Genomic DNA, 23,179 nt, shown 5'->3' on the forward strand with positions numbered 1-23,179 from the left:
GCATGCGAGGCAAGCACTCTACCACTGAGCTACCTTCCCAGCCCCCTTCTTGCAATTTTTAACTCAAATTGTGTGTGTGTGTGTGTGTGTGTGTGTGTGTGTGTGTGTGTGTGTGTGTGAAGCCAGCATAGGCAGAAGTTGAGAGGCCCTATCTGAAACACAAATGAAAAGCAAAAGGACTAACTCAAGTGGTGGAATGCTTGGAGGCCCTGAGTTCAGTACACAGTACTAATAAATAAGTAAGTAAGTGACTAAATAAATGGACTGCAGTTATGATTTTCTTTCTACTTATAAAACCTCTTATTCAAAAGATGATCAAGAAGTTCATAATCTAAGGCCAGTCCAGGCAAAAAGTGAGATTCATGAGAGCTAGGCATAGGAGTATAAGTCTATAATCCCAGGTAATGAGAGTCATAGATAGGAAGATCAAAGTTCAAGGCTGACTACAAGCAAAATGATGGGGTTTTACCCAAGATATCTAAAAGAATCATACATAAACGACTAGGAGCTTGTCCCCAGTTCTAGAGCACCTGTAAGGCAGAGGCCCCGTTACGGGACTTCAGCACCCAGTAGAATTATCCTGATTATGTATGGAATGCTGAAGTTACTATTTCAAAACTTCTGGAACTTTATCTTAGAAAGCCAGAATGGTGCTGCCAATATAGTCTAGATGCTTCTAATTGACTAAAAAATGTTTTATCACATTACTAGATTGTCTAAGCAACACTGAAGTTAGTCTTGGTTTTTCTCATAGATTACATCTCGCTGTAAACAGTATTTACTATGTCTTCGATCACTTTTCATTTCATTGAACTTGATCAATGAGGAGTAGGTTCTGTAAATGAAATAAATTGCAACATCGTAAGCATGTATAGATGATTGCTTGTGACAATGTTTTACATTTAGTTCCAAATTTTCAGTTAGGTATATGGATTGATGGTACATTCTTTTTTTTTGGTCTGGTTGTGGGGCCTGAACTCTGAGCCTGGGCGCTGTCCCTCAGCTCTTCAGCTCAGCAAGGCAAGCGCTCTACTACTGAGCCACCTTCCCAGCCCTAATGGTACATTCTTATTCCAATGTTTTGTTTCTAAATTTTTACTTACTAGTAAACTATTAAACTATTAGTTGGTAGTTTTTAGTCCTACTCTTGTTAGTGTAGATCAATTGTAAAATTGTATTTGTTAGAAGACACAGATTTCTTTTTAAGAGTCCATGAAGAAAGACTTAATTGAGGAATCATTCACAGACATTAAATACTTTTCAGTCTTTTTGTTTTTTCAGAAAATTCTAGAAAATTCCAGTTGATATGTGATACAGATATATCTTCACTGTTTCTTAAAGCTTTTGACTCTCCTTCTTTCCATTTTTCAACCAGCTGTCTCAGCCTGATTCATAGTTGTAAGGTTCTGTTGATCTTCTCTGGCCAAAGGCTTGTGACAAATATTACAAGCCACATCTCAGGTCACTACTGTGTCACCATCATAGTTACTTGGAATAGCAAGAGATGGGTGGAATCCGGCTTTGATCCAGATGTATTCCTACTGTTTTTTGCTACCTTGAACAATTCACTTAACCCACCAGGGTCAGATTCTCTCTGGGTCAATTAAGGATCAGTTGAAATCATGTAAGCATATGTGATTGGAAACTATAAAAGTAGTAAACAAATATAAAGTATCTGCAATTATATTAATAGAAAATAGACTTTATGACCTATTAACACCATCTGAAGATCTAATGGATTTGTATATGGTTCATATTCAACAAATAATTGCATAAAGAACAATGATTTGTTGAGCTTAAGGTCAGTGGCCAGTAAATGCTCTTTTCATTAGGAAAACTGCAGATAGCAAACAGATAACAAATATTATGAAGATAAATGCAGAATATTGCATTTGACAGTTAATGCACACGTGATGGCTTGCACACTGGCATTAGTTCCTTGAATTGGACAGACCTGTGGCAGTTTTAGGCTTGCTGAGGAAGGGGTCTAATACAGGCATTTCTGAGAGTATATGTGTACCCACAGGAGCCAACTTTTCCACTTTGGATAAATAAAAAAAAAATGTAGGCTCTTGAGTCTCATCCACCCTGTGAGTCCCGGCAGCAGGAGTCTTTTTCAGTCTTTTTGTGAGTGAGGAAAGGGGCAAACATATTTAGTCTGTAAAGTAGCCATGCTGGGCCCAGACAGGACTTACTCTATAATTTGCCATCAAAGATAAAGGGAGAGGATAGATGAAGGAAAGGGAATTCCTTTCTTCTCATTTTACAAGGAAAGAATTAGAGTTTATCTTGGCAGGAGGTAGAATTGCTTTGCTGAAAATATAGTATCCGATTGAAATTTCCCTGTGTTATCAGAAAGTGGCTTTGTCAAAATGCAAAATAGTCATGCATGTGATAAGTGTTCTTTTATAGGAGAAAACAAATTGTAGATCGATACTTCTGATAAGTACATGGCAGGTTGGATGGTAATTCTCAGCTGTTAGTTAAGCAACGTGGAATCCTTGCAAAAGTGAGTAACATGGCAGGAGATGCCTCAGCATTTTGTTTGTTATGTGGGGTTTTTGTTGTTTTTTGTTGTTTTTGTCGGTCATGGGGGTTGAACTCTGGGCTTGGGCGCTGTCCCTCAGCCCTTCCATTTGAGCCACATGCCACTTCTAGCTTTTTCCTGCTTATCGGGTGCTGAGAAATCAAACCCAGGGCTTTATGCATGCAAGGCAAGCACTCTACCACTGAGCCAACTTCCCAGCCCCTGTTATATGTGTTTTTAAGAGGGTTGCTTACCTGTTATTTGCTACTCTGCCTCTTCTCTTAAATTTGAAAACTTTTTGAACCTACGGTCCAATTTACTCCATTGACTATGTAGAATGATGAACAAGAATAGCTGTTGTGAACCAATCCTTTGGTATGCCATTCTTAGATGATTTTGAAGTCAAAATGTTTCATCCATCCTCAATTGCTGACCTTGTTCGTCGTGCATAGGAGTTTAGAAGCAATCAGAGAGAATTTCTGCAGGCTTCCATCACCACCTCTGACCATCTACTAGCATTTGTACCCTTAAGTGCTGCTTTTGTCCTTTTAGTATCATGCTCATACTTTTTACTCAGACCAGACTCCTCATTACTTCACTAAAAGTCTTCGTTGTTGATTGCAGTGATACACCTCTAGCTGATTCTCCTCCTGTCCTCTGTTTGAAATTGTTTCTGTCTCTCTTTGTGTCTCTGTTTACCAGGATTTCTTCTGTATTTAAAATGCAGTAAAAAAAAAAAAAAAACATAGCTGGGTGTCAGTGGTTCATACCTATAATCCGAGCTACTCAAGAGGCTGAGATCTGAAGATTGTGGTTCAAAGACAGCCTGGGCAGGAAGTCTGTGAGACTCTATTTTTTGTTATTTGTTTTTTTTTTTTTTTTTTTTTTTTTGGGGTCCGGTTGTGGGGCCTGAACTCTGGGCCTGGGCGCTGTCCCTCAGCTCTTCAGCTCAAGGCTAGCGCTCTACCACTTGAGCCACAGCGCCACTTCCGGCTTTTTTCTTTTTGCTTATGTGGTGCTGAGGAATCGAACCCAGGGCCTCAGGCATGCAAGGCAAGCGCTCTACCACTGAGCCACCTTTCCAGCCCCTGTTATTTGTTTTTTGTTTGTTTGTTTATTTGTTTTATGGTCGGCCGCGGGGCCTGAATTTTGGGTCTGGGCACTGCCCCTCAGCTCTTCAGCTCAAGGCTAGCACCCAACCACTTGAGCCACAGCACCACTTCCGGCCTTTTCTGCTTATGTGCTGTTGAGGAATCAAATCCAGAACCTCTTGCATGCAAGGCAAGCACTCTACCACTGAGCCACCTTCCCAGCCCTGTGAGACTCCTATCTCCAATTAACCACCAGGAAACCGTATATGCTGCTGTGGCTCACGGTGGTGGTAAGGCATTAGCCTTGAGCTGCAGAGTTCAGGGACAGCGCCCAGACCCAGAGTTCAAGAACCATGACCACCACCACCAACAACAACAACAAATCAACATATATCCTACAGATTTAAAAAAAGTAAGGGAAGAGATAGGTTGGGAGGTATAAGTGAAAATGTTGAAATATGTAATATTGATGAATATGCATTGTATTCATAAACTGTTTTGCTGAATAGCGACTCCTTTTTGTGCAACCACTTAAAATAATGAAACATAGAGAAAAAGAATTTTTTCCTCTCTAACAATTTTTCCTATCGTCAATTAAGTATATTTCTTGCAAAATTAGAGAAACAGGCCTCTTTCACTCATTTCTTTTTATAACTGCTGCTAAATTTACCTACCCATCCTTCATAGCAAAACTTTCCATTTTCATTTGAACCCACTCCAAACATATTTTTATACTATCATATCATCAAAAACAATTTGTGTCGGTATTATGGAATCCATTTGTCCTCAGTTCTAAATTGACCAGTTCTATCAGAAGCATTTAACACCAGGTCATTATTCATTCCTGATAGAGAGATTTTCTTCCCTGGTTTCCAGAATTCTCCAGCCTCCACTTCCCAATTCTGTGGCTCTTGTTCTTCACCCCATTAGCCTATCTATGCCGTTTTTATGTGTCATGCTCTATGTATTCTTTGGAATCCTTTTGTTTTGTTGGGCTCTACAGTTGATCAGAGATAATCCCCAGACTGGTTTGCTGATTTCTTTCCCATATGTTCCTTGAGCTCTTTATTTTATTTATTCATTTTTATCTTGACATGTATCACAATATGAAACATGTTTGTTTATGTTATCTGTATATTACAAATACATACATGTTCTACATAGCCTGAGATTTTTTGGCTTTTTATAAACTGTTGAGTCCTCAGCGTTGTAGAAGTGACTCAATCATTAGAAACAGATTCACTTGATGAGTAAATGAGCAAATTACATTTAATTACAAATTACATTTAAAAAGAAAAGTAACACATTGGCTATAAAAGATAGATCACATGATTTTGAAAATTATAATCAGAACTGAAAGAGACATACCCTTTTAACTATTAGAAACTTTATAAAGACCTTTCAGTGACTTTCCTGTCAAACTTTTAATTTTATTTTATTGTTAATAATTTTTTTCATTTACTTTCTGTTCTGTTTATACAGCATGAAATACCTTAATGCATCACTTCCCAGTTTCTTGGATGGTCATGGCCCTTGTCCCTCAGGAAGAGGTTTAGAGTTCAGTTGATCTACAGAAGACCACCTACAACTCAGGCCTATTCTGAAGGCTGCTCCTTAGCATCCAGGAACTAATCTTGTAAAACTATTACTGTCATAATTACTATTTAATACTTCTGGATGAACCAAGAAGTTAGCAAAGTTCTTAAGCTTCCATTTTGACTGAATTAAGTAAGTGTCAAATTATACGCATTAGAGCATGGATTTAATTTCCACGAGCCATTTCAAGATACTGAAATTAGACTTAATTATTATATCCAATGGACATTAAACATTTAAGAGAAAAAAATAGCCTACAGTTTAATTAGAAAGCTAGTGATATATTCATAAGGTACTTTGTTTTAAGAATACCTAGTATGCAATAGCAGAAAAGGATCATGCCCATGATTTCCTATATAAAAGAATTGGAAAGACAGGCCTTCTTGTATTTCTGGAATAACTGTTTTCTTTGTTTTGCTTGTTCAGACATGAATCATAGAGAGGATAGGTGGCAATAGTTTAGTATAGTGGAATATCAGATCACTACGTAAAGGTTGTTACATTGTACATTTGACATTATGTTCTTTCAGTAGGTAAAAATACACTACTGTTATTTTTTCTTCTGAAACCATACTTTTCATACACCATATAATCACCAAGCCCCTCACTCAGTATTGAAGATTTGTAAAAAAAATAACAGTTGGCACATGAGGACTAGTCACTGAGTTTGGAATTATTTACTCCTTTCTACCTTCCTTTTCAAGTCTTATTTAGGATGTTACTTGAAATTATGACTGAACAGGTATCTAACACATGTGTTCAAGGATAGTGGTACTCAGGCCAACTCCGGGCATGTCATAATCTTATTGATAGCTAAGTGATTTGTTTGCTTGTTGCTTTTATTGTCTATTAACAAGCTTGAATGAAAAAGAAGGGTATGGTAGTTTTCAAAACCAGGGAAGAAATGTGATATTAGTAAGTAGACTGGTTAAAAAAAAAAAAAACAGTGCAAATTCTCTGCTATATAACTTTCAGGCTACCACTCATAAAAAAGTCATAAAGCTTCTTTAAGCTATTCAAAAGAGTTGACTATACAGGCTTTATGTTAGAAGAGGACTGGTGCAATCTGATTGTGGTAATTTCAGATATGGACTTTTTTCTTAAAGAATTAAAAGCAGAATGTCCTAAAGAGGGAGAGAAATCTTCTTAGTGATGTGTGAGCTAAGATGTTTTGTCCTAGAACCTCCTTTGATGTGCCATGAGTACAGAAACACAGCTTTTATTTATTTCTTTTATTAATTTCTCCATTCTTAGCAGGTGCAACACCTTGACAAGGGCAGTGGCTTAGAGTACCTCTTGCCTTCATCTTGATTGGTGTGTCCTGCCTAATGGAACAGTTTCTTAAATGATGTATAAAGACCCTTGCCTCATTATTTTTCCAAGCACGTTTCAAACAAAATCTTGGCCTTCTAAATGTGTGAAGAGAGTGCCATGCATCAGACAGTGTTTATATTTTATTTTTAGTCACTGGCTGAATTTATAGTTTCTAGAGGACTTGCTTTGCTCCAACCTGCTATGTTTGCTCTGATCATCCTGACTCAGTGTGCTCAAAAACTTCCCACTTGCTGTGTACATGAATTTGCTCAGTGAAATATACTTCTTCATATTACTGCAAAAGTGGGGCCATTGTTGGATCTTTAGGTCCTATTGGAAGCCAACAGCTCTGATTCAAACTCTAGCCTCTCTGCATTAATCTTCTGTGCTTATACTCTGGCCCATACATGCTTTGTGACAGGAAAAAAAAATATTGTCTTGCTTATCTGTTATGGATTGGGTTTATGTCTTCCCGAAATACATCTTCTTGAAACCTTAATCTAAATATGGTGGCACTTGTAGGTGGTACCATTTGGCAATAATTAAAGTGAGACTAGGTCATAAGGGAAAAACCCACTTACTAGGAGTAAAATCGTTAAAAAAAAGAGGGTTGCCAAGCTCACACATGTACTCTTAGCTGCTTGAGAGGCAGAGGTAGCAATCACGAGGCACGTGGTTAGTGACTATCCTTGGTAAAAAGGTTTTTGGAACACTCAGTTCAATTAACAAGCTGGGCTTGTGACTTCTATCTGTTTATCCCACCTACCTGGGAAACCTAAATAGGAGGATTATAGTCGAGGATAGTTGAGGCATAAACATGAGACCCTATCTCAGAAATAATGAAAGCTAAAAGGTCTGAGGTTGTGGATCAAGTAATAAAGTACCTTCTTAGTGAGCACTAGGCCCTGAGGTCAAACCCTAATGCGGACAATGGGTGTCTTTGTGCGTATATACCACACAGGAGGCCATGTGAGGATAGGACCTTCACCAAGGAAGCAGACCCTTGCCAAGAATGTGCTAGTACTGTGATCTTCAACTTCCAATTCCAAGAACTGAGAAGTCTGTTGCTGTTAAATGACCCAGTCTATGATACTGTGTTAAAGGAGCCATAGAAAGTGAAAAACCTTCAGAATGTGTGTGCCTAACCTAAATTTCACTTTAATCTTTTGTTCTGGAGCTCCCCAGATGCTCACTTCTGTCATTGTATAGTGCAACTATTTTAATAAGTTCTCTTCAGAAACCAATCTGTCATTTCCACAGTACACAAGCTAATATCTCTCAGTTGGCTGCCATCAAATCAAATTTGTTTATTGAAAACATAGAAGTAAATCAAAGGAGGGAAATACATAGGTTCAAAATATTGTTGTGACATCCGTTGAATCTTAGGTCTGGCTTATGTTTGACTATCTTAGGACAGCATATATACCTCTATACAGAGAGGGAGATGAATGATTAATTTATATAGGAAAAGGCCAAGAAAATTGACTTTTTTACTATCATTTATGATAATTGCATTTTCAAATATTTTAAGTATAAATAGAAACTTCTAACATTTATCTGAATATATGATTTAATAACAACATGATTATTCTAGAGGCTTACTTCAGCTCTTTGGAATGAGCAGTCAATTTGCTACGTATATTCAAACTCATGCCTTTATACTCACACTTGACAGCCTATATGGCTGGAAACTCTTCTGTGTAATATGATTATAATTGAGAAAGCAGGCACATCTTCTTTCTTCCTCTTCATGCCAAAAAATAATGAATAAAGTGTACAGTGAATTATTTGCTCAACTCATACATAGAATAGTAACAGGCAAAGAATATGATTCAAAGCAAAGGAAAAGAAGGTCCTATGGAATTTTGTAGTCTTGGTTAGCAAGGGTAGACAGCCCTTGGTGTTTGGGATATGAGTGATGCTTGCCTGTTTTGTGTGTGTGTGTGTGTGTGTGTGTGTGTGTGTGTGTGTGTGTGTGTGTGTGTGTGTGTGTGTGTGTGTGTGTGTATTCTTTTCTATGTTTCTTAAATTCTATTTCTCTTCATTTGTTTTGTTGTCTGCATCTACTTTAAGTTATCAGATATTCTTTTTCCACTGATGTAAGACTTGCATTTAGTACTTTTACTTCAAAGAATAAGCTTTGTCCTTACTCTAAATCAAAACAAAGTGCTAGTTGAATTTTATAGAAGCTGCAACTGCAACTCAAGTATCCTGGAATCTAGGTTTTCCCACTTGTATGCCAAGAAAAATGTCCCTGTGAAACTCAAGATGTCAGGAAATCCAGCTTGGAAGTAGGATGTTCTTCAGTGAAAAATAATTTCTGAAGAGATATTCTTAATTTAGGAGATGCACCTTAAAGTGTGTTAAAAGTAACCGCCACCTTGGAAATTATTCTGTTACAATCACTGAGTGCTATCCTCACACCACAGCTGTTGACGTTTTGGTTGCTGTGAAAATGGATAGCATTCTACATTGTAACATCATAAAAATTAAATGAGCATTCTTGTATTGCGAACCCTCTGGGATGGGGCTGTGTAGGAGGATAGGACAGAGTGCATAGAATAAAATGTGTCATTGACAAATTGAAACTATTCCCTTATTACAGGCGTGTGTCGTACTTGTCATCTATATCTGTTTTGTTTTACTCAAAGCTATTCTAAAATCGCAAATACTTCGTTGAAACTGAACATCAAAATGAATCATTTGTATTATCTGTCAGAATTTGCTTTACCATTGCTAGAAATTCTGTGCTGTTTCTACTTGCTCTGTCTACAATTTGGAAAAGCTTTTCCCAGGATGCTTTATTCCAGCTATAACTACAGTCAAAATATGACTACAACGAACTGTAATTTCTAAATAGGAAATGTTACATTGCCAGTGGTTTTTATTTCATCATAATTTCATTATTTGTGAGTATTATATTCATATTTCACCTTTATTTCATTTACTTCATAATTTTTAAAATCAGGTGTTCACAGAGGTTTCAATTCAACATGTTAGTTTATGAGCACAATGCATCTTGATCAATGCATCCCATCTCTTCCCACCTTAACTATCCTGTCAATTTACCTGTCAATTTACCTGTCAATTATGTGCATTGAATATCGTGACTACATTCACCTACTATTCCTCTCTGCATTTGCCTGCCCTAATATCTCATTTTTAATAGAAAAATTTTCCCAACGTGTTTGGTCACTGAAGGGTTAATATCATGGATCGCCTTTATTATAGCATAACCTCCAAACTACTTGAAATTCAAACCCTTGCAAATAAAGGAAACCATGGGACCTATGTTTCTTTGGGCCTGGCTTACTTCACTTAATATAATTTTTTTCCAAGTCTTTCCATTTCCTAACAAATGGGGCAACGTCATTCTTTCTGATGGAGGTATAGAATTCCATTGTGTGTATATACCACATTTTCTTGATCCATTCATCTACTGAGTGGCATCTGGAATGGTTCCATAACTAGTATATGTCTGAGACAAGCAGAAATGGTTAGACAAGTTGATGTTAGGCAAAATGAACCCCAAGATAAGGACTCAAATTGTTTTTCTTTCTTGCTATTGTTTCTAACACATTTATAAGATGATTTCTTTGTTGCTTTGTATGTCCCTGCCCCACAGTATAACCACTGTTTTCACTGTATTTGATGTTGGTATAATTTGTGGAGGGGAAGGGAAAAAAACAGTGTTTAAATAGGGATACAGGTGGACCCATTGCAACAATGAGATGTATAAGACATTATGTCGAAAAACAAACTTTACAACTTGGTAGGAGTGGAGGGGTGGGGGAGGGAAGTTGGGAGGGGGAAAGAAAGGAGGAGGCAACAATGCTTGATAAGAAATGTACTCATTACCTTGCTCATGTAATTGTAACCCCTCTGTACCATATTTTCACAACAAAACAAAACAAAACAAAACTTGAACGTCAGGATCACTCTCCATATTTGGCTCTGCTCTCATCAGTCTTTCAAAAATGCTTTTAAAATTATATATACATTATATATATATATACATATATATATATATATATATATATATAACTGAAGCCACTCACAAATTTCAAAAGTACATAAACCATCATCATTCTGGAAATATATGGGACTTGTAGCAATGTGATGATCTATCTTATCTCATGGCCTGATGTCTATAAGAAAAGGCCTTGTCTCCTCCCTGCCAATGTTCAGCCTTACTAGCTTCCTTGTAAATGTGCATGATTTATTCTTTTATATAAAATGAATTTTTCTTCATCTTCATCTATGAGGATGAAAAACTGCTTGAAAGCAGTGGATCGTTCATGTTTGCAATATAACTGTAACACATACATAGATGCATGGATAATAGTTCTAAATACCTCTTTAAGTTTGATGAGCATAATTGAGGTAATGAATGTATTCCTCCTAATAATAAATGCCAAAAGTGCACTAAAAGTAAGTTGAAACCACGTGCATATGACAATATGTTTTTTCATCATTACTATGTACAGACTATCAGAAACCTTGACGTGTACTAGGTATTCAACAAATGTTTGCTAAATTACATTGAGATTGATAATCAGATTTCCTATTGGGTCAGTTGTTTCGACATAACTAGACAAAATTGTCTTATTTAGCAAGCATTGGGAACTTCTTTTATATGCCAGTGCCTACCACTAGCAGTATAAAGATAGTTAAAATAAATTCAAGGTATTTCTCTCCTTCTATCAAGATAGACATATATAACAAGTAGCTGTAATTAATTGTGGTAAATGTTGCAATTAATCTATGCAGGTAGGACACTGGGGACTGAGAAATAAGCAATGAATTGAGATTGCTTTTTTTTGAAAAATGAGTAGTGTTCCAAAGAGAAAATGCATAGGCAAAAGACATTGTTAGAAGAGCTGTCTAGGACAGGAATGAATGCTCAAACGAGCTTATGATTCAGATAGAGTATACTCTGCCTATAAAAAGACTCCAAAAGTCCAAAGGTTCCTGATTGTTTTGTTTTGTTTTTTACAGGATGAAATGTTTTGTGTTTGAATGTCAAGGGAAAAAAAATGGATTGGAGTCAAGGAAACAAAATGGAAGGCAAGGAATCAGGAGGCTGGTAGAATTTAGGATTAGGACAAGATACTAAATTTACATGATGCTAGTAGAAATGAAGAGTGTTAAAGAGAGGAAAGATAAGAAGCAGGTAGATCATATCAGATGATTTTCTTGTCCTTGAAAAGGGAACAGAGAAGAAATCTATAGCACTAAGAATCTAGAAAAAGATGGGAGGTTGTAAGAAAAGTTAATTCTATATGTAGGCTCTGTAGAGGCTACCTGGTCCTCTCATCTACAGTAGCCCAGGATGTTACATAGTTATGTGGTGACTCTATATGTAAAGCATACATTCATTTGTAAGGAACTGCATGCAAATCCTGTCACTTCTGTCTGGAGCTTATCCTGTTAATGCCCAGATTTGTATCATCACCCACTCCTTCAATAAAACTGAACTTTTATCAAGGATTTTCCATTTGATGATATCAGATATTTCTTCTCAGAAGCAATGATAGCTACACATGTCTATAATTCTCAAACTTAATAGGCCGAGGTAATAGGATTGTAAGTTCAAGGCTGGCCTAGACAAGCCTAGGCTCTCTTTCAATCCCCATCTTCACATCCTCTATCTCCACCAAATAAATAAATAAATAAATAAGAAAAGCAAAAAGGATACAGTAGTTATCTGATTTTCAGATTTGGGAAACACCAGGACAGGTAGTCTGCTTAAGCCCTAGCTTAAAGAAGAAAAGACCCTGTGTTCTTATCTTTCAAATAGTTTCATGTTGGTGAAAATTGTTACAAAACTTATTCTGTTCAAATGTTAAAATAACAATGAGATGTACAAGACACTATGTTGAAAATGAACTTTACAACTTGAGGGGGGGGTTGGGAAGGTGAGGAGGAAAGATGGATGGTAGGGCGAAAACAAAGGAGGAGGTAACAACGCTTGATAGGAAACGTACTCATTACCTTACTCATGTAACTGTAAACCCTCTTTACAGTATTTTTACAATGAAAAGTATACAAAAAAGTTAAAATAGATGGATCATTGAAAGTAAGTATAAAAAGCAGATACATGTATGAAACTGTTACCAACTTACCTAGTAATCAGGGGAAAAAATGTAAGGGCAGAATAAGATGCATTATTTCAACTTTTAGTTCATCATAAATAAAAGAAGTTAGGTAATAGCAAATGTTGTTAGGATATAGAATAAACAGACCCTGGTACATATTAGTGTTGGTTCATTTGGACACTCTGAATGGCTTTTCGGGAAGACCAAAGATCTCTGCTTCTGTGATGAGTAATTCCACTCTTGAATTCCATCAAATGAAAGTAATCATTCAATTGCGTTCCTGTATGAAAACAAAGTAGCTATCAGAATGAAAATATCTAAAAAACAAAATACATGTTTCAATTCAAGTAGACAAAATGTAATCCCATGATGGATGATGACAGACAAATATATAAAATGTACAAAATAAGATTTACATTTATTATGGGTATATAAAATGTAGAAGTGTAAAATCTGCACTAGAATGATAAACAATTTCAAGGTAGTGATTTTCTTCTGGAGGTTGGCAGGAATAAAACAGTGAGATATTTGGAGCCTTCAATTATATTTTTAAGTTTTTAATCTATTATGTAAGGGCACAGTGTTATTTTCCCTTAGAATTTCAAATGCCTAAAATACAATAATTACAAACAACAACAACAACAACAACAACAACAGAACAACAACAAAAAAAAGCAACAGACAGGCCAGGCTCAGACTGCCTGTAATCCCAGCAGTCAGAAGGCTGAAGCAGGAAGATTACAAGTGAAAGAACAGTTTGAGCTACCTAGTAGAAACCCTGTTTCAATAAAACCAAGGGCTAGGTTTTATTGGTAGAGTGCTTAAGCAGCATGCTGAAAGACATGGGTTGTATCCTGCACATCATCTAAACAAAACACCAGAGCTATTAGTGGCTTCACTCTTGTGTTTCTTTGTTCATTTGCTCTGTTCTCTGTTCACCATTCCATTCAGCAATATACTTACCCTTTTTTTCTTGTCAAAATAATTGTATTTAAAAATCAGAGTAAAAGTGTTTAGGGATCCAACCAAAATGGGAAAAAAAAGAGCAAGAGATAATTAGAAGTTTAATGTTTTTTGCTCTGGTGCTGGGAAACAAGTACTCTTCCAGTAAGCATTCCCAACCCCTGAGAGCAAAGATTAAAGGAGAGTTTAAGGTAAAGTAACAAAGACTTAACAATTGGAACTGATTGATGTGTGTGTGTGTGTGTGTGTGTGTGTGTGTGTGTGTAGAGGACAAGTAAGGAATGAAGTTTGACTTAGGATTCTAAGTTCACTTTAGACCATGCATCATGCCAGTGAGTAGAGTAGAAATGAAACCTCATATATTAGACTCAGAGTCTAATATTATCTCAGCTCATGTTATACTTCCTCCATAAACCCTAACTGGCTATTTCAATATTATTTATTATATATCTGCCACATAAAAGCACCAATAAATAGAAAAAATTATTCCTAAGTGATCTTTCCATTAATATGTTTCTTAAATGCCTATCCCATTAATTTTTAAACACCATGGAATAGTCACCGCTCCAGTAAATTCAATCGGGTAAGCAATATCAACTGAATACACTTGGGTGGAAGTGTGCAGACTTCATTAAGTTATTTGGTAGCTATTTTAAAAGGAGTGGGAGTGGAAATCTATTTAAAACTTCAGAGTGTGCAAACTCATCTGTTTGCAAATTATGTTTAGAAGGAAAATAGTAGGTATTTCAGAGACAGCATTTACAGTATATGAATTCAGTAATAACTAACCAGGCAGACTTCATTCTTTTTCAGTTACATAGTTTATATACCAAGAATATACAACTCCATAGATAATTCTGTTAGTATGAGTATATCCTTTGGAAATAAATAATTAAAATATATTGGAATTGAAAAGTAAAATACTGGTCAGTTATTGCTGGTTTCACCTTTTTCATAAATTCTCTAGCCTGTTGATTTTCCTTCATGAAAGAGACATGACCACAGGGACTAATAAAGCAAAAATCCCAACTGCTTCATAGTTTTCCTTCAGATTAGAAGTCCTATCAAATTAGAGTATCTTTGCAGAGTCCCTTTTCCTTCCTCCTGAGTGTACTTTCCAAAGTTTAGCATTTTAGTCATGTTCCCAGTAGAAACATGAACTCCTAGCTATAAATCCCCATATGGTACCATTCTTCCTCTTCTATAGATTTCTTCCCAAGCCTACATGATAGGCTAAGGCCAGAAAAATAACCAAGTATTCCAATCTTGTATATTCAGGATACTCTATTTGGTCATTTGATTTCTTTGGGAGCCTCAAGGGCCTTGGAGTAGAATCAGACCTCAGCAATTTTGCCCTTGTTATACCCTTCTACAGACATCCATTATTTTAGTTTTATGTCTTTCCTCCAGTGATGGAGAAATAAGCTGAAGACCACAGTGAAATTACAAGGCCAGATTCCCTAGAGACTTTGAGAAAGACGTCATTGGCTGACTCTGTGTGGCTGCCAGTCATTCCATTTGATGCAAAGCATCTGTCTTGCCCTCTTCAAGGAAACAAGAAAGGTCTGCTTGTCCTTTCTCATCTGTGAAGTAGTGGGTGGTGTCACTTGTAGAGCGCCAAGAGCCATTTGTTCCTCGGCTGTAGGGCTGCTGCCGGCTTCAGTAAACATGCTGAAAATTTCATCAACTGTCTTTAATAAGAGACAATGGGTGGGAGAGTAGTCAGTTACTATGGTTGGATTTCTTTTTCCCCAGCTCAAGTGAGAGCTGGCAGAGAGCAAGGATGCTCACGTAGTATATAGCCGTCACCAGAAACGCTTGCGTGCAGTTAGAAAGGTGGGCAGTCTTTCAATCTGTTTAGCAAACCTGTAGCAGATTCCTTATTTCTGTATCCTCTTTTTCTGTCTGCCAAAGTTTAATGATTTACAGTTCTCTTTATAAAATTTCATTTGAACATGTATTCCCTTAAATCATTGCATAACCAAGAGAAGAATTCAAGTTTATGAGGGGATAGATACTTGATCTTGGTGTACTTTGTTGTAGAGACTATAACATCTTATAGGAAATTCCCTCATAAAAGCTGTAAAATGATATGAATCTTTGATCTACAAGTGACCTGTACAACAGGGCTTCTCAAATTTTAATGAGCATACAAAGCACCTGGGGATCTTGTGAAAATTTACATTCTGATTCAGGTAGGTGAGGCCTGAAGTTCTGCATTTCTGTCAAGCACCCAAGTGATAGCAGTGCTTTGAACTCCAGCTTGCCCCACAGAAGCTAGGAGACCTGGAGGTGTTGGGTCCAGTGCAAGTCTGTGAAGCCACCTAGCTGTCCCTGAGGAGGGGCCACACATCAGGCTTAAAAACACAAAGGTCCTGCTTTTGAAGAGATGAAATGGCATCCAATATTAGAGGCTTTTTAACAGTTACATCCAAGTGACTGTTGGCAGTTTCATAGAGGCTCCTTACCTAGAGTGGATACCTGTTACTTAACGTCACATTTTAGCAGTCACCATGATGTTTTTAGCATTGTAGAATGAATGTTTTAGAGTTTTAAAAAAATAATAATAAATATTCCTATTAAGATGACATTTACATTCAAAGAAAAACGTTATAACTTGCTGGGTGCTGGTGACTCACGCCTGTAATCCTAACTACTCAGGAGGCTGAGATCTGAGGATCACAGTTCAAAGCCAGCCAGGGCAGAAAAGTCCATGAGACTCTTATCTCCAATTAACCACCAGAAGACTGGAAGTGGTGCTGTGGTTCAAGCAGTAGAGCGCTCGCCTTGAGCTGAAGAGCGCAGAGATAGCACCCACGCCCAGAGTTCAAGCCCCATGACGGACCAAAAATAAAAAATGTTTATAACTTAACCTTCCACTTATAATTGCTTAAAATAGAATGATGTTTTTATTTGTATGATAGGTAGATAGAGGTGTGTATGTGTGTATGTGTGTGTGTATCAGTACTGAGGCTTGAAACCAGGGCCGTGTGTGTGTGTGTGTGTGTGTGTGTGTGTGTGTGTGTGTGTGTGTGTGTGTGTGTGTGTATCAGTACTGAGGCTTGAAACCAGGGCCTTGCATTCTCACTTGGCTTTTCTCATTCAAGTCCAGCATTCTTATCACTTGAGCCACAGTCACATCTACATTTCCAGCTATTTGGCAGTTAATTAGAGGTAAGAGTCGCCTGGACTTTACTGCCTAGGATGACTTCAAAATACGATGGTTAGGTCTTAGCCTCCTGAGTAGCTCAGAATACAGACATGAACCACCAGTACCCAGCTGGAATGATGTTTTTAAATATGTTTCTAGTTTATATATGTTGTACTCCTTAGGGACCATAATATATGAGCACCTGTGAATTTTCCTAGGATCTGTTATCCTACATTAGCTTCATAAAATAAATTTATGATTGTTTTTATTTAATAAATACCATGCCAGTGTTATAATGTAAAACTGAAGTTATTATAAAAACACCATTATAATTAGTATTCAGACATTATTCATCAGAATAGGTTTAACTTCCTAATTGTGTTTTCTGAGAATAATATTAAAATACTAAAATTTTGTTCATCATTTACTGGCAGGAAGATAATTCCCAAATATAGGAGAACCTCAGGATGCAATTTAGGAATAATAATGGTGATTAGTTATATGGTTTATTTGATATATTTCACTAATCCATCTCTTACAGACTTCACCTAAAAATGGCTAGGAATCCATTAAAGATAAAGCTGGGTTAAAAAGAAACCCCCAAATCCTCAGTATCCTCAGTATCCAGTTCAGCACTCTTCTAGTTTGTACTGTTGAGATGATGAGAAAGGAGAAAAGCAGAATGTTACGTTTCTGTTTTCATAATCTCCACAATAATCCTATATAGCCAGTACTTCTTGTCATCTCATTTATAGAAGAAATTGATGTCCCCAGCTTGCTCAAGTGTGTACTTCTCTGAAGTGGAGCTGATATCTGAACCTGGGCCATCTGACTCCAAAACCTCTGAGTATTTTTAATAATCCCTTTGCATTGCAATTATAGGTGCAGACACTCTAAGTCCAGGCACATTAGTAACAGAATGACTGAGGAAATCAATCCCACAGAGCCATCTGGTTTCTCTCAGCGCTATCACTGGACTTCTTCTATTTCTGGTTAGTCAGGAATGGTTTCCAGCCATGATGCTCCTGCCCTATTTCTTCTCTTTCAACTTAGGGTGGCAGGAAGCCTGAACATTTTATCTCCTTTGAGCATCTCTAGTAATTCAGGCTGTGAACACACTTCACTGTCCACTTACTAGCTGTTTATTGGTAGTTGTGCCAAGCAGTCTGAGGGGGTCATAATTCAGCAGGGTATTCAGGCATCAAGGAACTCAAGATAATACTGGTGGTGTGATAACATACTTCTTTTAGGAAGATGAAGTAGGTGGTGTTATTTTCGATTTCCAATGTGGTGGTTTTCGCTGCCCATGTAATTTAGAGCTGTGTTTATTTGGATTGCTGTTTAAAATTAGAAACTGACCATCTGTATTTTTCTTGATAAGTATGGAGTCATTCTGACCAAAAGGTTTTGGAAGATCAGGAATAGCTTATATTTGCCACATTGTTTTGAAGGATAGAAGGAAAAGAATGTAGGGAAGTTTGAAAACTTTAGAAGTTTAAAATTCAGGGGAATTTTGGTATGCATGCAGAGACATGATATAGACATTGAAACAAGTTATAAAGGCTATCCAGCAACATAAAAATTGCATAATTCTATATGCTAAACCTCAAACAAAAGGAGACTGGGAAAAGTGACTGACCTTGAAGTCACTTTGAACTTTGTCCTTGTGTGCTCCAGGCATTGAGTTTTTTGATAACATTGTAACAACATTCAAAGAAGTTGATGTTATTTTAGTGTTTCAAAAACTAAGGAACACAGTTAAGTTAGGGGGTTTGAGCAAGGTCACAGAGATTGGGCAAAAGCTTAAATCTGGGTTGCTGATCATGTGTATTACTTAGTTTATTTTGAACTATTTCACCCTCTCCTCAGCATTGTTTTGATTCAGAAATAATTGATTTACAGTAAAGGGGGAGAGCCAGATGAATTCAACTAAAAATACATGCATTGTGAAAATAATCATACAAATAATTGAGAATTTTTTCAGCTTTCCCACAGAGATGAAAGACAACAAGCGACATTATCTGTAAAATACAGGCATAATCATAGCATAAACATTGCTGTACTTTATCTGATATTTGAAATATTTATTTTTATATGTGTTTTCAAAATATTAGCTGTTATCTATTCGTCAGAATCTTAATTCAGGACAAGACAAGAACAGACCAGCCTTTATTTGTACTTAGGAAGCAAAGTATTTATATTTTGCTTTTGGATGTCCTTTAAAAAGCTAATGTCTGAGAATTTGAGACTGGAAGCACTTGAATTAGATTAGTGCTACATAACTCATAATTTTTGAATACTTTTGAAAAACTTTATCACAGAGTAATTTTTATAATGCAGTTATATGTAACTGAAATTCTGAGACTTAGTAAAGTACATTTTAAGAATTAACATAGAACATTTCTAATACAGGTTATATCCTAAGTTTGAAGTTATTTATTTTCCTATATAGTAAATGTCCATCACTATTTTTTTTAATGTGCTTTAAAAAATAAGCACATTATCTTGGTAAAATAATAAGCTTGGGATGGAAATTCAGTGATACTTTATTTTTGATTTTGATTTTTTTTTAACATGCAACCCCTGGAAAGAGAGTAAAAGACAAGAATCAGTGGACATGCGGACATAGCTTTGTCATTTTCATTTATTTCTTCTGTTCGTGACTCAAAGTGGTAGAATGCTAGCCTTGAGCAAAAGAGCTCAGGGTATGACTGACAAAAAAAAAAGTTTAATTATTTCTATCTGAACATGTAACAATTTAAACCTTTTTTTTTTTTTTTTAAACAGTACAGGCAGACAAAGTTACTAAGTCTTTATTTTACCCATTCTTTCCCAGAGAGGGGGAAGAAACAAAAGTACCTGTTAGATAAATTAAATTGGCAGCCGAGGAAGGAGAGCAGCACGTGGCATTCAGGCAAGGGAAAGGTTTATTTGTCGGCTGTCTCTGGTCAAGCTGGAAGCCCATGCAGCAGGAATAGAAAAGGGTCAAACCACAGCCAGGCCAGGACTTCTCCAGGCCAGGGGCGGAAGAAGGTGTGACCTCAAGGAGGGGGGGGGGAGGGGAATGACGGATGACTGCCTCCAAGTGTGTCAGTTACCTAGGTGACACAGGTACTGGGCAGAAACTTAACCCAGAGGAGGGAGGAGTCTGCTCCACCTTCCCAGGGTGGACCTTACAGTAGGCAGCAACTGTGTGCAAACCGTTGGGTTTTTGCTGTTGTTTGTTGTTGTGTTGTTTTGTGTTTAATTCTTCCCAGTTATGTTCATCTACTTGTTACTAAATTACTCCCATCCGCCAACTCTGTGAAGAATGTTTTTGTCTTCTGTGAAGGAAATCTTGAAATGGCCTCTCTGTGATCTAACATCCAATCTCTTGTTGCAGTACCCGGCTGCTCTCATGAACCTGGGCGCCATTCTGCACCTCAATGGCAGACTCCAGAAAGCGGAGGCCAACTACCTCCGGGCTCTGCAGCTCAAGCCGGATGACATCATCACGCAGTCCAATCTCCGCAAACTGTGGAACATCATGGAAAAGCAAGGCTTGAAAACTTCCAAGACCTGACGCCTGGGGAGGCTGCACCTCTTCTTCCCGTTTTAAAGCTGACTTCAGTAACACACAAACCTTCCCAGCCGTACTATAATAAAAAGCTCATTTTGGACTGCAAGATCCAGGGCAAGAGGCCATGTGTGGTTACTGCTACTTTCTGGGAGAATCCACTTGGATGTTTGGCACAGCCATTAACACCAAAAAAAAGGAGGGGGGGGGGCAGAATATGGGAGACCTCCCGAAGGCTATAATTGTTACCCATTAGACTGGAAACCACAGCACTTAAAAAACCAGATCTTTTGGCATTCTCCAAAGGGAGAGTGAGGGTGGGAGGGGGAGGGGGGAAGTTACAGATTTTGTTCATTTGGGGAAGCTATGTTTCAAATTCTATTGTTCCTTAAACACTGTGAGAGGAAGTCAGAAGATCCATTCAGCCGCAGGAAACTCAAGGTGAAGTGTTCAATCGGGAGTGGAGAAACCTTAGTGCGCATGCCAGTGAGCCCAGGTTGTCCTAACGCTGCTGTCTTCCTTCTGTGGGACCACCTGCTTATCAATTTCTGAAGCTTAGTAAGTTTGTTTTCATGTTCATCACTTGTGTCTGGATCTGTCAGAATCTGCAGTTGTGTATTCATGGAAGCACGGGTTCCAAGGATTTGGATGTCACAAGCTCCCCTCTTCTGAACCTCGTTTTGTTTTTCATGTTCTGGAAAGGGTGTGAATGGGAGAGCCAACCACACTTAGTTGCTGTCAGAGGAGCTGGAAAAGGCTTAGATGTGTCAGGCAGACCTTGTTTTGCTTGTTATTATTTTAATGTTGGCAGTCTTTTCCACCAAACTCAGCAGAATTCATGGCATGAATTCTTTTGAAGTTACCTTGACAAATGTGCATGCTTACGGAAGGCAAATGGACAGGGAAGCTTATTAGAGTTTCAGTTAAAATAACTAATTGATAATGATCAGACCAAAGGGAGGGTGCTGAGCGCTATCCTGATGATGTCACTTAAAACGTCAAGCTTACACAGGACTGTAGGGTGATGGCAGTCTGGGATTTTGTTTTACAAAAAGTTGATATGGCATCTAGGCAGTTTCTAACAGGTACTCCAAACAGCAGTACAGAGAAAATTTCAAGGAATTACTTTTAGTTTTCTTTTCCTTGAAAGATGTCAAGAATGACTTATTTTTAAACTGCAATAGAGTATAGTAGTGTTCGCCTGAATGAGTCTAGGGCATCTGTCAATTGCTTTCTCAGTTGAAAACTATTTTTCACTAGCAGATTGGTATTTAATTTCTTTACCTGTTCTTAACCACTTCAATGATCATTTCACGAGGAGAACACTACAAATGAGGTAGAGGAAAACAGATACTGACTTTTTTTTTTTGGCTTGCAGTCAAACAAAAACACCAATCCATTATCTACTTCTTTATAGAGAAATTAACTATACTATACCCTACATATTTATTTATTTATTATTCTACCATAACATAATGACAACACAAAAAAGGTTTTAACTCATCAAGCCAGTTCATTGCAACTGAAAATTCCCCTTTTCCCCTTCCTTTTCACACTCCATGTATATATGATGAATGTTTCCACTAAAAGGAAACTGGACATGCAAATACATCGCATTATGTTTTCCATATTTCTGTATGTTGTGTTTTTGTGTCTGAATAATACAATGGGAAAAGAAAGTAAGGTAGTGTTCTTATGGTATTAGTCTTTGTGAAAAAGACAATTGTAGTGAGAGAGATTTTTTGATCGCATTAATAAGAAGGCCCTCCTATAAATGTGTGTATTATTTTGTGAATATTTCACTCATGGGCCAAAAGTTAATTAAATCTAAATCTCTGTGTATTGAGAATGATATTTAACATGGAACAACAACAAATCTATGGTCAAACCAAAATAGTGGGATGAAGTATACTTTTCATCTTCTAATGCATTGGAAACTACAAAAAAAAAAAGAAAGAAAAAGAATTTAATATAAGGCTATAAAGATAAATTCAGTGTCTTAACATGTTTATTTATTTAAATAGTTATTGACTTATGAGGATTTCCTAGTCTTAACAATGTCTGTTTTTTTTTAAATTGTTAATTGTTCTTCCTTTTCAACATTTGATTCTTAATAGGTTCACTGAATGCAATAGAGGAACCTCCTGTGACTCAGTTTCCAAGTATCATTAATAATTGGGCGTGGGTCATAAAAATGCATGGATTTTTAATAACAATGTCCCTGACACTTTTCACTACAGGGCTGGATTTAGTAACTGACCAACTCTGGGAGGGAGGGTTGGGGGGGGGGTTCTTAGAACATGATCAAAAAATGTCTCCGCTCAGGGATTTATGGTGGATTATTGCAGACAGTGCTAAAAATATAGAGCACAAGACAAGTTTACTAAATTAAAATTTTATTTTTTGAGAAATTGTTATTTGTATAAATTATCAAGATTTGTAGGCTTTCCTTTTGTAGAAATAATTGTTTTATGTGCCAGAGGATTTCAATTTTGTTTTCAACAATAAAGCATTGATAACAAATGTATTGTGTAAGTAAGCCTTTTTCCTTTCCTTTCCTGTTCTGCCCTTTCCTTTTTTCTTCTTTCTTTCCTTCTCTCTCTTCCTTTCTTTACTTTTTCCTTCCTCCCTTCCTTCCTCTCTCTCTCTCCCTCCCTTCCTCTCTCTCTCTCTCTCTCTCTCCCTTTCTTTCTGTCCTATGACTTGACCTCAGAGCCTGGCTGTTTTCCCTGAGTTTTGTACTCATGGCTACCATTCTACCACTCTGAAGTGAAGCTGTGGCTTTTTTTGATAGCTTACTAGAGATAGGAGTTTCACACACTTTTCTGTCCAGGCTGGTTTCAAGCCACAGTCCTCAGATCTCAGCCTCCTGAATAGCTAGGA

At 37.2% G+C, this 23,179-nt stretch overlaps 1 protein-coding gene across 1 annotated transcript in view; it reads left to right on the top strand.

Moving 5' to 3' along the window:
- Tmtc2 (transmembrane O-mannosyltransferase targeting cadherins 2) overlaps positions 1-22,819 on the top strand; it is a 356,843-nt gene extending 334,024 nt beyond the window's left edge. The window contains exon 12 of the mRNA XM_042668306.1: positions 20,123-22,819. Coding sequence (XP_042524240.1) covers positions 20,123-20,302 — 180 coding nt within the window. The 3' untranslated portion in view covers positions 20,303-22,819. The remainder of the gene's footprint in view (positions 1-20,122) is intronic.
- Positions 22,820-23,179: the final 360 nt, after the last annotated feature.

The sequence above is a fragment of the Dipodomys spectabilis genome, unplaced genomic scaffold (genome assembly GCF_019054845.1).
Source record: "Dipodomys spectabilis isolate Male_0828 unplaced genomic scaffold, ASM1905484v1 ptg000427l, whole genome shotgun sequence".
Taxonomy (NCBI): Eukaryota; Metazoa; Chordata; class Mammalia; order Rodentia; family Heteromyidae; genus Dipodomys; species Dipodomys spectabilis.